At 40.8% G+C, this 14,599-nt stretch overlaps 1 protein-coding gene across 4 annotated transcripts in view; it reads left to right on the forward strand.

Annotated features, from left to right (window-relative positions):
* The window catches only part of FXR1 (FMR1 autosomal homolog 1), a 32,009-nt gene that overhangs the window by 3,133 nt on the left and 14,277 nt on the right, over positions 1–14,599 (forward strand). For all 4 annotated transcript variants that reach the window (XM_079977913.1, XM_079977914.1, XM_079977912.1 and 1 more), the window contains 5 exons: positions 8,441–8,493; positions 9,523–9,616; positions 11,177–11,248; positions 12,705–12,853; positions 13,862–13,955. In XM_079977913.1, the coding sequence (XP_079834039.1) occupies positions 8,441–8,493; positions 9,523–9,616; positions 11,177–11,248; positions 12,705–12,853; positions 13,862–13,955 (462 nt within the window). The remainder of the gene's footprint in view (positions 1–8,440; positions 8,494–9,522; positions 9,617–11,176; positions 11,249–12,704; positions 12,854–13,861; positions 13,956–14,599) is intronic.

Genomic DNA, 14,599 nt, shown 5'->3' on the forward strand with positions numbered 1-14,599 from the left:
CAAAATCCATGTGATTATACTTGCTTGTAGATTTTTGTTTCAAAATTATGGCTATTTAAGATTCCCTCACCCAGCATGTTTATCTACAACAGGGATGAACAACTTGTAGCTCTTTAGATATTGTTAGATTCCGGACTCCCATCAGCCCTAGTCAGTGTGCCAGTAATTGGAGACAATGAGATTTGTAGTGCAATAATACCTGTTGGACAATAATTGCTTCAGAGCGCTCAGATAGATGAATTTTAAAAATATATCTTTTATTAGTAAGCTGCCACATGGGGCTTGATTTGTTCATGACCTTAATACATGGCTGTGAAACCTGTGGCTATTCAGGTGTTACTGGACCACATCCCCCATCATCCCTGACCTTTGGTCATGCTGGCTGGAGTGATGGGAATTGGGGGATCTGACAACACATGGAGTATCACAAGTTTTCCACCTGTTATAACAATGAATAAATAACCAGAAATATAGTTTATGGATATGGAAGCTATCAACAGTTATTTATTTCCAGTTAAAGATGGTTGCTATTTATTTATTTATTTATTTATTTATTTTAAATCTGGTGTGGACTGGTCTCCAGTTACTAAAAAAAAAAGCTGACTTTTTCAGTTGATGCCGGTACTTTTGATTTCAAATTGAAGCTAGCCTTAGAAACCCTGTAGCCATAACTTGGCACCAGCATTCAAAACTCACCAGGTGCCAGACGCATTTTGCACCTGCTATTGACCACTTGCCGCCTGACGTCTCCACCATCTGGAGGTACGTGCCTGGGGGATCCTCGGATCTGGACAGCTTTCATACACTAGGAAAACGTCCTGTAGAATTCTGTCAGTTATAGTTTATCTCAGATTTTCTTAATCTTGGCCCTCCAGATGTTTTTGCCCTACAACTCCCATGATCCCTAGCTAGCAGGACCAATGGTCAGGGATGATGGGAATTGTAGTCTCAAAACAGCTGGAGGGCTGGGGTTGAGGAAGCCTGTTTTATCTTCACAATCAGAATGAGCTTTAGGAACATTTTTGGAGCTGTCTGCTCCAAAAATGGCAACTAGGCATTCCTTTTTGGCAACTTTAACCCTAGTTTAAGGAGCCATCATATATATATATATGAGTTTCTGACACTTCCATTGGTACTTTCAAGAATTGATATGCCTGTGCACTGAAATTTCTGTGGTGCTATTATTGTTAAAATTGACTGGAAACACTAGCATCAACTTCAGTTTAAGAAGGATTTAAAATGGGACTGGCCAAATTCTAGTGAGGTTAAGCCTTTCAGTGGCTACTAGTTATGTCTGTATACTGCCTCACATATACCAGTTGCTGTTGAACAATTGCAATAGAGGGCTGTTGCCCTCAACATCCAGCTTGTGGACTTTCCATAGGCATTTGGTTGATCATTGTGGGAAGCAGCGCTGGACTAGAAAGGCCTCTGATATAATCCAGCAAGGCTTTTCTTATGTACCCTTCCAAAGTCAGATTGAATATCAGCACTTTTCAGGTTCTTCCTCTGTGTACAGTGGTCAGTTTATAATCATTTACAAGCTACTGAGATCCTTGGGGAATATTTTACTCTGTCTCCAGAAAATTACCTCTAGTAGTGTTTTTATATTGGCATATTATTTAGCAATTCTTGCCTTTCTTAGTGTGGCAAGCATCACAAGATGTAATTATGAAGGCATGAAGACCAACAGGCAGGAAAACTGCACCGCTGAAAACCTTGTTGGGAGATGAAGTGTTGGGCAGAGCACTATCAAGAACTGTACTCCCAGGAAAACATGATTTCCAATAAAGCAATTGATAGCATCCAGACTCTGCCTTTCTTGGAAGAGCTGGATTTCCCTCCTTCCCTGGTTGAACTGAAGAACACCATCAACTCTCAGGCATGTGGTAAAGCCCCAGGACAGAAATGCTGAAAGCCAGTATTAATTCCTCTCTCATGAGTACCTTCTCTGCATTACAAAGAGGTCTGCAAACTTGATATGAAGGCTGCCAACATTAACCCCACTGTGTGGGAATCCCTTGCAGAAGACCACAGTGCCTGGAGGGGAACAGTCAGGTTGTATACCACAGTAGTGACCAAAGGAGGAATGACTGCAGGGAGGAATGCAGAGGGAAGACATACCATGGTGTGCCTGTAGCAGCACAATCAGATGCCTTCATCTGCCCCAGCTGCAGTAAAATATGTCTCTCCCATATCATTCTCAACAGCCACAGCAGGTGGTGTAAATCTCTCAACAGTTTGAGTTTACACCTTTTTCCATTGCATCCCGAGATAGACAGATGCCAACAACAAAGGACTGACTATTTTTGTCAAGAACTGTGAAATCAGAGTTTTAGAACAAACTTTTGCCAAAAATGTTATGGGAAATCCAGTGTTAATATTGGATGATGTTTACAATTTCAGAAGAACTTGGAAATTTGCAATGAAATAGTTTGCATTGCGCTAGCCATTGTTAAATTAGTGCAGGTTAGAAACTGGACAGTGTCATACTCAAAGGAAGAAGGCACAACATTTTTGTCAAATTCAAATGATACATAGATTTTTGCAGTTTTGAAACTATGCTTTAATATCTGCTTCCAGTGGTTACTTTGAGCTGTATTTGTTCTTTACCAGTACTTTTTACTTTCTGCTGCCCATGAGACATAACTCTTTCGGACTGAGCTTTACTTGGCTATCTCACAGTCACTGGCAAGTTGCATAGCTGTAAGCTTATTTTAGGTTATCTGGTTTTGATAGTAGAGGCTCTTGAGAAAATAGGAAGTTAAATATTTTATTTCTTGTTATGCCACTGTAAAACACTATTTTTTCCTTTGGGTGTATTATGATTTTGAAAAATCAGTTTGAAATCCCAGTGTACAAAGTAGCATAATAAGAATAGTTTTCTGGACAACTAACATATTCAGAGAAATGGAGAGGTTTTCAGAATAATGGTCTCAATATATCTATGATTTTTTTCAAAGGACTTTGTGATGTGACATTGACTTCTGATAAAATGAACCTGCTAAACCAGGGATCAGGAACCTGTGGCCCTATAGATGATGTTGGACTACAACTCCTATTATCCATAACTATTGACCAAAGTCCGTTTTGGAGGCCTGCTGTTCAATCCGGCTCCTGCGGCAGTTTATTTCGTGGGCTTAAAATCCTAAAAAAGCTCAACAACTTCAGTCCTAAGAAAATCTCAACAACTTTGGGGTAAAAATAATAAAAAAACCAACAACTTCAATCCTAAAAAAAGGTCACCAACTTTGGTTGGCCCTTTGGTCAGCCCTCATGGCCCTTTACTTCATCAAATTTGGCCCTCTTTGAAAAAAGTTTGGACAACACTGATCTAGCTAAGGGTGATGGGAAGAGGAATCCAACAACATCTGAAGGGCAAAGCCTTTCCATTCCTGAAATAAACTATCAAATTCTTCGTTGTTCAGATCATTAAAGCTTTTATGTTGGTTGAACTCCTGCCAAGTACAACATAGTACAAATTTCATTCTATACTGATTCTTGATCAGTATAGAATTCATACACTTGTTTTTATTTGAGAAACTTGGCATGCTTCATGTTTCATCATAAAGTGATCAGATGTGCATAAATGAGATAGTTCTTATGTGGAAATTAACATCACAGTATCGTATGAGGAGCCTGTTTCAGTGCACTCTTGCATGCATAGATTAAACCCCCTTTTTATGGGATGCTCATTGCAGGAGTGTTTTCAAACTAGCAATGTGAAGCATGATGAACAGTTCTATAGCTATAACTTCCCAGTTATGCATGTTTGAATTTATTCTGGGTCTTGAAGGACACAGTTCCTGCTGCCCATGAGACATCTCCCCCCTGACTTCCCCCCATTTGCTCAGTATTGATCCAGTATTCTCCCCTCCCCGCATTTGCTCAGTTATGATCCAGCATTTCCTCTGATACACCAATATACCAGTGACACAAACAAACATTGAGAGTCGTCGTTGGAGCTTTGATTTAGATTCTAAAGTTTACTGATGTGCACAACAAGGTCATAGAATCAAATTACAAATAACTAAGTTGAACCCATACTTGTAAGTTTATTATAACTTTATTTATTACATTTATATTTCACCTTTCCCCACGGAGCTCAAGGTCCTGTGCATTGTTTTCCCCATCTCATTTTATCTTCACAACAACCCTGTGAGGTAGGTTAGGCTGAGAGGCAGTGACTGGTGACCTTCATATGTGAGTGAAGATTTGAATCCTGATTTCCCAGCTCCTAGTCCAACACTCTTAATCACCACACCACAAAGGAACACAGGAAACTGCCTTATACCGAGTCTAGCCATTGGTCTGTCTAGCTCAGTATGCTGTCACTAACTTGATAGCAGCTCTGCAGGGTTTTAGACAGGAGTCTTAACCAGGCTGGCAGTTGAACCTGATACATGTTCCTCCCATTCAGTCCCCCCCCCTCCAGAATTTATGAAGCAAACGGAAACATCAGCCCAGGGAACACTAGTGGTTTGGTTAAAGGTAGAAATAGAAAGCTCTAAACATGTAATGTGATGGGACGCGGGTGGCGCTGTGGGTAAAACCTCAGCGCCTAGGACTTGCCGATCGTCAGGTCGGCGGTTCGAATCCCCGCAGCGGGGTGCGCTCCCGTTGCTCGGTCCCAGCGCCTGCCAACCTAGCAGTTCAAAAGCACTCCCGGGTGCAAGTAGATAAATAGGGACCGCTTTATAGCGGGAAGGTAAACGGCGTTTCCGTGTGCTGCGCTGTCTCGCCAGATGCAGCTTTGTCACGCTGGCCACGTGACCCGAAAGTGTCTGCGGACAGCGCTGGCTCCCGGCCTATAGAGTGAGATGAGCGCACAACCCTAGAGTCGGACACGACTGGCCCACACGGGCAGGGGTACCTTTACCTTAAACATGTAATGTAGCAAGAAATGAGGAAGCAAAGTTATTTTCAGCCTGTGATTTTGAAATCCCTCCAAATCCCTGAATTCTAAGTTTACTTGCTCTGTTCTTAACAAGGTCTTGTTGAATCTCAGTACACCGGGGTTGTCAAACTGGCATCTACAAATGTTGGCTGGGCTTACTAGTCAGTCGTTATTTGTGGTTATCCTCCATCCATTTAGCATGAGCAGAGGGCTTTAGAGGGGCTATTTTTTAATTTGTCCTGATTATGTGGAATATCTTACATTCCATAGCTTCAAACTACAGTGGTACCTTGGGTTGCATACGCTTCAGGTTACATACGCTTCAGGTTACAGACTCTGCTAACCCAGAAATATTACCTCGGGTTAAGAACTTTGCTTCAGGATGAGAACAGAAATCATGCTCCAGCAGCAACAGGAGGCCCCGTTAGCTAAAGTGGTGCTTCAGGTTAAGAACAGTTTCAGGTTAAGAACGGACCTCCGGAACGAATTAAGTTCTTAGCCCGAGGTACCACTGTATAGGGCATATGAGGGCTGCATTTGTGACTATCCTTTTTGCTCTTGTTGAATGGATATGTAAGATGCTCGAATTTTGGCATTTTGGAATTTTGAATAATTTGTCAAGGAGAGAGGTGTGAGAGGCAGGGTGATAATGGGGTAGTTAGACCAAAAACAAAGGTGAATGTTTAAGAGCTGGATGAACATCATAAATGTTGTCTAGCACAGGGGTAGGCAACCTAAGGCCCGGGGGCCAGATGCGGCCCAGTCGCCTTCTCAATCCGGCCCGTGGACGGTCCGGGAATCAGCGTGTTTTTACATGAGTAGAATGTGTCCTTTTATTTAAAATGCATCTCTGGGTTTTTTGTGGGGCATAGTAATTTGTTCATTTCCCCCCCCCCAATATAGTCCGGCCCCCCACAAGGTCTGAGGGACAGTGGACCACCCCACGGCTGAAAAAAGTTGCTGACCCCTTATCTAGCATTTTGTCTTCTAGCAGTGGCTACCTGGATTGTCCTTGGAAGTTCACAAGCTGATCAAAGCTCCATTCATTTAAATCTCATAGGTTTCAGTGGAACTTTAGCACATGCAACTATATTAAAGTTGGCAAGTTGTAGGCTGAAGTATTGGGATGCAACAACAAAGCTAAAAACTTAGGGGATTTTGAGGAAATCCAGTACTGAGACCAGATGATGGATTGCATCTGTAACAGGTTCAAGGCTCTCTTGGTGCAGTGGCTTGAGATTTGTTCTTCAAACAGTCTTGAGATTTGTTCTTTAAAATATAAATCTGTATAGAAATGAAATTAATAATAACAATGTCCACCACAAAAAAATCCAACACTACCTAGGCATTATACTGTGGTGACTGCAATGTAGGTTTAAGGTGTCATTTGGTGATTAGATTATATATCTGAGTTTTTAATACTGCCTGTGGACAAGATCCATAGCATTATGTTCTCTTGGAACCTGTTCTGCTGCTTAGTGCTCTGGTGGCATCTCAGCGATAGCTACATTTTTCCTTCTTTGTGAGTCTGCTTTTTTCTTTTTCTTTTTAAGATCTATAGTTTTTGTATAATTTTAAGATTGACATGTATTGACATGTATTTTACAGCATAGTCCACTGTGAAAAACTTATTGGTTCTCAGGGGGCTTCTTGAGACTGTAGTGTTCAGCACTGTAGAAATAAGCCTAGGTGAGCCTCAAGTTCCCACATTTTTCTGGTGTGGTCATGAGAAGGAGTTTGCAAGCTTTTACTTCTATTTTATGCAGTGGAGGAGCAGATTAGCTGAAACCTATTTCTTGGGAACTAGTGCATTCATGCTAAGCCAAGGTTTGACTTAACATGACATGTGAATGTAGCCACTGTAGTTAATAAGAACAGCCTGCTGTGATGGACCAATGACCATCTAGTTCAGCATCCTTCTTTTCACAGTGGCCAACCAGCAAGTACGACCTGAGTCTGTGGAGGCAGAGCATGTCTATCCTGGCTAGTAGTCACTGATACAGCCTTTTCCTCCATGAATTTGAAGGCATGGATAATTTTCATTCTGGTGAATAACAACGCCCCTGGGGCCTGAGCTGTATATTGTGAGGCTTACAGCTCAATCCTGTGTAGAATGAAACATGCTTAAGGCAAAGTCAATGGACTTGAGATTGTAGGATCAGCTGTTAGCACAGCAGCAGGAGATGGAGTTGTGAAAAGGAGGTTGCATTACAGCAGCTGAGTTAGGCTGCCAGAAAACTTGAAGTGGATTACTTGAGTGGAGGGAAAACTAGTAGCCTTTTAGCTTGATGCTGAAAGCAGATTCCTGCTATTCTCTTCTCTGGCAAAAATGAAGCCCTTTGTTGATGACGTAGATGAACAGAATGAAGAGCTCATCTTTGTCAAGAGAGTTTGATTGGGAGAAGTATTATCATTGTGAAGAGCTGCTGGACAGGAGTTGGGAAAAACTCTGGATTTTGGGGGAGAGGGAGTTTATGCTCTGTGTTCTCTAGTTATGTATGGACTATTTGCTACAGAGCTGGGGCAATGTTTAATTTCTAAAAAGATATGCAGCAACTCGGATTTGTGGAAAATTAATTATTTATCCTTAATTTCTTTGTGGGAAGGGGAGGGCAGATTGCACTTCCTCAATGGCAGGAGAAAAACACATTGTGTGTGCTCGGGCATGTTCCCATGCTCTTCCTGACTGATAGAAATAGTTGTTGACAACACAATTTGTTGACTGGTGGTTTCAGTAATTCTTTAAGTAAACTTGAAACTTTCCCGATGTGGCTGGGACTCTTAATTTAGCTAGAATTGCCATCACTTATCACTGTAGCAGTTTTCTTTCCTGAAAGGAAAAGTGGAACGTTTCCTTAACTTAGTTCTGATGTTGTAATCTGTGGTGTGCTAACTGCAAAATAATAGCAGTATTTCTCTTGTAATATCATACTTTGACCAAAATTATTTAGCCTTTGAGTGTTGTAGCTGAAGATGAGGTTACTAATAAACTCAGTGAACCCTTTATTAATTTTTACTACGGCCGTACCTTGGCTCCCAAACGCCTTGTGAGCCAAATGTTTTGGCTCCCAAATGCTGCAAACCCGGAAGTGAGTGTTCTGGTTTGTGAATGTTCTTTGGAACCCGAATGTCTGACGCGGCTTCTGGTGCTTCCAATTGGCTGCAGGAGCTTCTTGCAGCCAATTGGAAGCCACGCCTTGGTTTCCAAACGTTTTGAAGTCTAACAGACTTCCAGAACAGATTCCGTTCAACCTCTGAGGTACCACTGTATATTTGTTCCTTCTTACCTACAAGTAAATATTAGAATAGTTATAAGCTGAATAGTTCTATAATAGGATTGACGAATATCCATTTTTCCTTAAAGCTACTGCAAACCATTAAGTATCTCTTTTGTATGCAGTCTTTGGCATATTTACCCATGTTGTGTTTTTTCTTTAAAATTGTTCCAGTTTAAAATTATCATTCTAATGGGAGGTGCCATTTTGCAAAAGAAAAAAATCATTCTTGATAACAGTATTTAACAATTTTTATACTTTATTCTAGGGATTCATCAAAGATGTTCATGAGGATTCACTCACAGTTGTGTTTGAAAATAAGTATGTACTATGTTGAAAAATATTACTCCCTTTATTTAGTTACATAATGTGCCATCCCTCAGAAATGCATAACACATAGTTCACTATGGAGACAAAGCGCAAGAACTTGACTACAAATACAGTTGAATGTAAAATGGAAAGAACACACTTAAATGTTGTTGCTAAGTTCTTGGAGCCACAGTAGTCCTGTAGTCTTGGCAACTATAGTAAATTGAAACGGGTTAAATAGAAATAAAGCTGATCTTACTGTGTTGACAATGGAGAGGCTGGTAAATAGCCACTTTGTTGGCTGCCTTCCTGTGACTAAGGCAGAGATCCTTCTGTAAATTAGAAGAGAACATTTTCCCCTCCTTTCTGGCTGTCACTGTCCTGGTTTAGGTGATTGGGAGTAAACTGCAACAAGTCTCAGTCTTGTGTTCTTCCTCTCCCCACCACCCTAATACTTGAGAGAGACCTTCCACTTTCATTTTAGAACAAACTACAATGCTGAATATCTACAGTGAGGGGGGAAAGTATTTGATCCCCTGCTAAATTTGCCCATTTGCCCCCTCACTGTATATACCACAGAAGTGTTGTTTGTTTAAACCAGGGTAAAACTGAAACTGGAACCTATTTTGTTGGCTAACCTTGGTAAGAACAAACCACAGTTCCCAGCATTCATATGTAATATGGAACTCTAGTTTATTCTAAAATGAAAGCAGAAATGCTTGCTCTCTTCTCATCTGCAAAGGATGAGAGTGGGAGAGCACATAAAGCCAAGGCTCACCACAGCTTGCTCATAATCATTTGCATCATAGTTTAGGATAGAGAGTACCACTTGAGTCACGGATGGTTATTATAAGTGTGTGTTGTTAAGCAATCTAACAAAAATGTTGTTGGCTTTTGAATATTGAGGTTCTCTGTTTAATATTAGTGTGGACAGTATTCCATTTGTGTCCAATATTAGTATTTAAATAATCAATTTAAAATTACAACTGTGAACCAGGGTTACCTTTTCTTACTGACCGTGATGTAATTTGAAACTTTCAGCTGGCAACCAGAACGCCAAGTTCCCTTCATTGAAGTAAGATTACCACCACCACCTGATATCAAGAAAGAAATTGGTGAAGGAGATGAAGTGGAGGTGAGTTCATCCAGTGATGGGCAGTGACTTGTATTTTTAGAGGTACTGTTGGTCAAGTTAGACTCTTAAAACCAATCATGTCAAAATGAATGGAATTTTCACAGCAATGCTTGGTCACTTGTGCCATGGATATAAATTAAAGAAGTCCCCTCTTTCCAGTAGCTACACAGCTGTTGGGAGTCAGTCTGCATGTTGTTATTACCAAGTAGAATGTATTCTTCATGAAAGCTATGTAACAGACTTTTTGGGAAGACCATGTATAGGGGGACAAGCAAGTTCTGAATTAGACACACAGGACACAACTCTCAAATGCAACAGCAAGGTGCATTTATTCCTCTAGGAGGCACTGCATTGTCACCAAAGAAGGGAGGAGGATTCAGGGCTTCCTCTTGTTGCCATGGTTGGTGGATCTGTTTCTGTTCTGTGTCATGCTTGTCTGCCTCAAATTTGTCATCACAGTGACAAATATGAAGAAACAGAAACTGATTGCGATAGTTCAGAAAATGAAACTGATCCTATGAATACTGCATTAAATTTAGTCTCCCCTCCAGTCCTTTTCTCAGCTATTCTTATGGCTCATAGACATAGAACCACAGAATTGTAGAGTAGGAAGTCCAGTCCCTTGCAATGCAGGAATCTCAACATGCGGTACCCCATCCAATTTGAAAGCATGTTTTTTTCAACATGACACTGTTTTGTGTCTGCATGACAATGTGGAGAACTGAGGAGAAGCAGTGATTTTGAGAATACTTAATAATTTTCTTTGTTTTACTCATAAACTGACAATACCAAAGAAGATGCTAGGTTCCTTACAGTTCAGTAGTTTGTAGCTCCATTTGTAACACATTTTAAAAAGTAAATTCAGTTTGTAATTATTGTTTGACTAAACTCTACTTCAAATATAACAAATATGGTATTTTATGATAAAGTCATACACAATACATTTTATGTTCTTAAAGTAAAAAAGTTACTTTTGATCTGTAAATGCTGCTTAAAAAATAAATACTGAGCATTTTTCAGTTTCCCCAAAAATTTGTGTTTCCTCTGAGAAAAAACTATCTCCTCCCCCCGCCTGGCATGACTTCAAAATTTCTGGAAATTTTACATCTCTACCTATTTCCAAAGATGAATTGGACACCAGTAGAAAATTGTTGCCAGCAGATTATGCCAAGCTCTTTATCCATCTGCCACCATTTTGTAATTGGTTTTATCCCTGTGCTGCCATTTTGTGATTGATAGGCCTATACAATTTTCAGCCGTGTCATTTGAGCCTTGGGAGTAGAATGTTTGAGAACCATTGCTCTGTTTTATATAAAGATATGAAGGCAGACAAGATTATCTTAAATTTTATATTAAGGGAAAGAATTTACTTTTAGAATAGTTTATGCCTGTATTTGTATTGAAACTTCTGGTGTACACAGAAAAAAGAAAATCCAGCTTTCAGTAGCCATGATTTTGTTGGCTGTCCACAAACATCATTGAAATGAATCTGGGTAGTGCTAGTTTGTGAAGATTGAAACATATTCTAATTAATATGCTGTATGATTCCCCCCCCCCCAGGTGTATTCACGAGCAAATGAGCAAGAGCCTTGTGGATGGTGGCTAGCAAAAGTTCGAATGATGAAAGGGGAGGTAAGTAGGAGTAAAACTTGGGAATTGTAAGCAAACTTCATGAGGAAACATCTAAAGAAAGCATTAAACCTAAGAAAGTTTTAAACCTCTCTGTAGGACGTTATAAACAAGAGCTCTCCAAAAAATAAACTACGGTATGCAAGTCTAGTAACCTATTTACATACACTCCCCAAAATGGATGGGATTGGGTATTCTTATTTAAATTTGCTGAAAGTTTTGCTTCCTGAGTATGGTGGAATGGCAAACACAAAGAGGATGATTCAAATATTTATCATGCTAACTATTTAGTGCTCTTTGGGTTGTGTCCAGCTAAGTCATATTCTAGAGAAGACCTATTGAAAACAATGGATTTGTTACTTTTAAGTCCATGGGTTTCAGTGAACCTGCTCTGAGTATGCCTTAGTTGAATGCAGCCCTCTAACTCAGAGGTTTTCAATCTTTGAGTCCACAGCTCCCTTAACCAACTACATTCTTTCTGCGGCACCCCTGTGAGGCGCAGGAGCTCAGTTACGTCCCCCCTTGCCTGCAGAGCTGGCAGCCTCTTACCCTTTTTTGAACACCCTCCCTTGTGGAGTGTTCCCTCAGCCTCCTCTCCTTCCCCCTCTGCTTGGGAGTCCTCTGCGCAGCCGTTGCTACCGACCCTGGTCTCTGAGCTGCTCCACCCCCTGCCCCAAAGAGGTGTGCCTCCCAGAGGCACCATTTGCCTGCAGAGCTCATAGCCAGGGCTGCTGCAATAACCAGCTGTGCAAACCCTAGGGAGGCAGAGATGCAAGAGTGCATCAGACGAGGGAGGGAAGGAAAGAGCGAAAGAGTCCAGCGTTGCCCTGAGCATCATTCAAGGCACCCCAGGGTGTTCTGTATTCCATAATAGCTCATTTCCGAATGTTACACCTTTTTGTTCCTATAACACAGTCTTTGTCAACCTGGTGCCTTTAAGATGTTTTAGACTACAACAACTGTGCTGACTGCGGCTGATGGGGGTTGTAGTTTAAAAACATCTGGAAGATACCAGGTTGACAAAGGTAGATAATGCATTTTGCTTCCTTTATATTTAGGGCTTCAAAAACCCCATGCTCCTGTTTCTCATGTAGTATAAAGGCTGAGTTTTACACTACGATTGGTGAGACCTGGGTTCAAATCCTCCCCATATCAATGAAGCCCATTGGACGACTTTCGGCCAGCTACACACTTTAGCCCAACTTAAACCTTATTGTTGATGTATGCCACCCTTGCATTGGAGGGCTGTGATAAAATGCAGCATATCAACAAAGCTGAGGCATGTGTTTTATAAGGATGATACACTATGGAGATGATAAACTGCTATGAGTATTTCTGGGTCCAATAATTTTAGAGGTCTTTGGGTCCAATTTTTGGGTCCAATAATTTTAGAGGTCTTTGGGGGACAAATGTGTGCCCTTTAGATTGTATTTAAAAAATTATTCTAATCTGTCCTTAGTTCTACGTCATTGAGTATGCTGCCTGTGATGCCACTTACAATGAAATAGTGACATTCGAACGACTTCGGCCTGTGAATCAAAACAAACCTGTTAACAAGAACACGTTCTTCAAGTGTGCAGTAGAAGTTCCTGAAGATCTGAGAGAAGCGTGAGTGACTACTCTAAAATTTCATTATATCGCTATCTTTTATCTAAAAATTGGTTTTCTTTTAAACAACCTAAAGCTGATTTTTTTTGAAATAAAAAAAAATCATCTGAAGTCTTGGACAGATGAAAGATGGAGTACACAGTTACCTGGGAATAATTCCCATTATACTCAGTAGGATTTACCTCCAAGTAGACATGCATTAGATGGCAATGACTCTGTTTTACTGAATCTTTAAGAAAGACAGATGGGTAAGAAGGACTAGACATGCAGCAGGATTTTCTCAGTACATGCATACCTCAGAGATCTTGTGGCTTTGGTCCAGACCACCGCAATAAAGAGAATATTGCAATAAAACAAGTCACACAATTTGTTTCGTTTCACAGTGCGTATAAAAGTTATGTTTACACTATGGTCTATTAAGCCAGGCCCCCCTGACTGCAGGGCGGGAGGGGAAAAACCTGGCTCCAGCCCTAGCCAGCGCCACTCTTGTGACCAGAATGGTGGCTGCAGCGGGGGGCTTCTTTCCCCTGGATGCGGCCAGGCTGTCTGCAGCTGCACCTGTGTCCTCTTAAGGAGCAATATCTGTGAAGCGCAATAGAGCCATGTATGTCTGTAGCAGGGAGAAATGGGTGAGAAATTCAAAGGCCATAGACTAGATTTTGATTGTGGCAGAAAACAGAAATTGCTGAGAGGCATGGAGAGGAAGAAATGGGAAGGGACCCTAGCAACAGGTGACTGGGTTGAAAGTAGGAGTTTCATTTTTTATTAATGGTCATTAGTTTGGTGGCTAAGGATGGATCACCAGTCTCACGAGCTTCAGCATTCAAGGAAGAGGGAATTAACATAACAGGAATATCGCCATATCTGTGTCCTGCATTCACTTGTACAAATGTATTGGATTTTTTTAATGCTTTTGAATGCTTTGCCTCGAGTATTGCAGTTTTATACAGCAGCATGTTTTGTTGATAAAACTGCCACCTGAATTAATTTATAAATTGATTTTTCTAGATGTGCTAATGAAAGTGCCCATAAGGATTTTAAGAAAGCTGTAGGAGCCTGCAGAATTTTTTACCAGGCTGAAACTGCTCAGCTAATAGTACTGGTAAGATATATTTTCTGTTTGGTTTGATTACTTTGTGAGTTTACTTTTTGGCCAATGTTACGATTGTGTATGAGGGAGAAAAAAAAGATTGAAGACTGAAGGTTATCTCCAGCTTTGTATTCAGAGTAGGTCCATTGAAATCAATGCCTATTGTTTTCAGTGAGTCTGTTCTAAGCATGGCTTAGTTCTCCAAGATACCTTGTTACTTGGGTATATTGAGAAGCTTTCTGCTTGTGAGTGAGAAATTTGCTTTAGAGATTCCAGGGTAGAAAGTTGTGGGCAGAACCAGTAGGCAGAGGATCTCATGCAAGCTAAAGCCCATGCTTTACTATTTTGCCTTTGACACTTCTGTGCATATTGCAGTACAAGACAGCTGGGTCAGGCTGAAGGGTGTGTGTGCCAAGATACCTTGCATAACTTTGTGTACACCCCCATCCACATTTCCGGCCGCAGCTGATGCATCTGTATGGGCATTGCTTTCTGCCGATAGTAGGTCAGGCCATCCCAAACAATATCCATCATTTTGATCCAGTGATGAAAATAAATGCTTGCTGACCTTGTTTCAAAAACCAAAAACAACAAGCATTCCTTGATGTTCTTCTGAGTAACGGAAGAAGTTCTGTCACATTTTTCCAAAACATGCA

This window comes from Podarcis cretensis, assembly GCF_951804945.1.
Source record: "Podarcis cretensis genome assembly, chromosome: 5".
Taxonomy (NCBI): domain Eukaryota; kingdom Metazoa; phylum Chordata; class Lepidosauria; order Squamata; family Lacertidae; genus Podarcis; species Podarcis cretensis.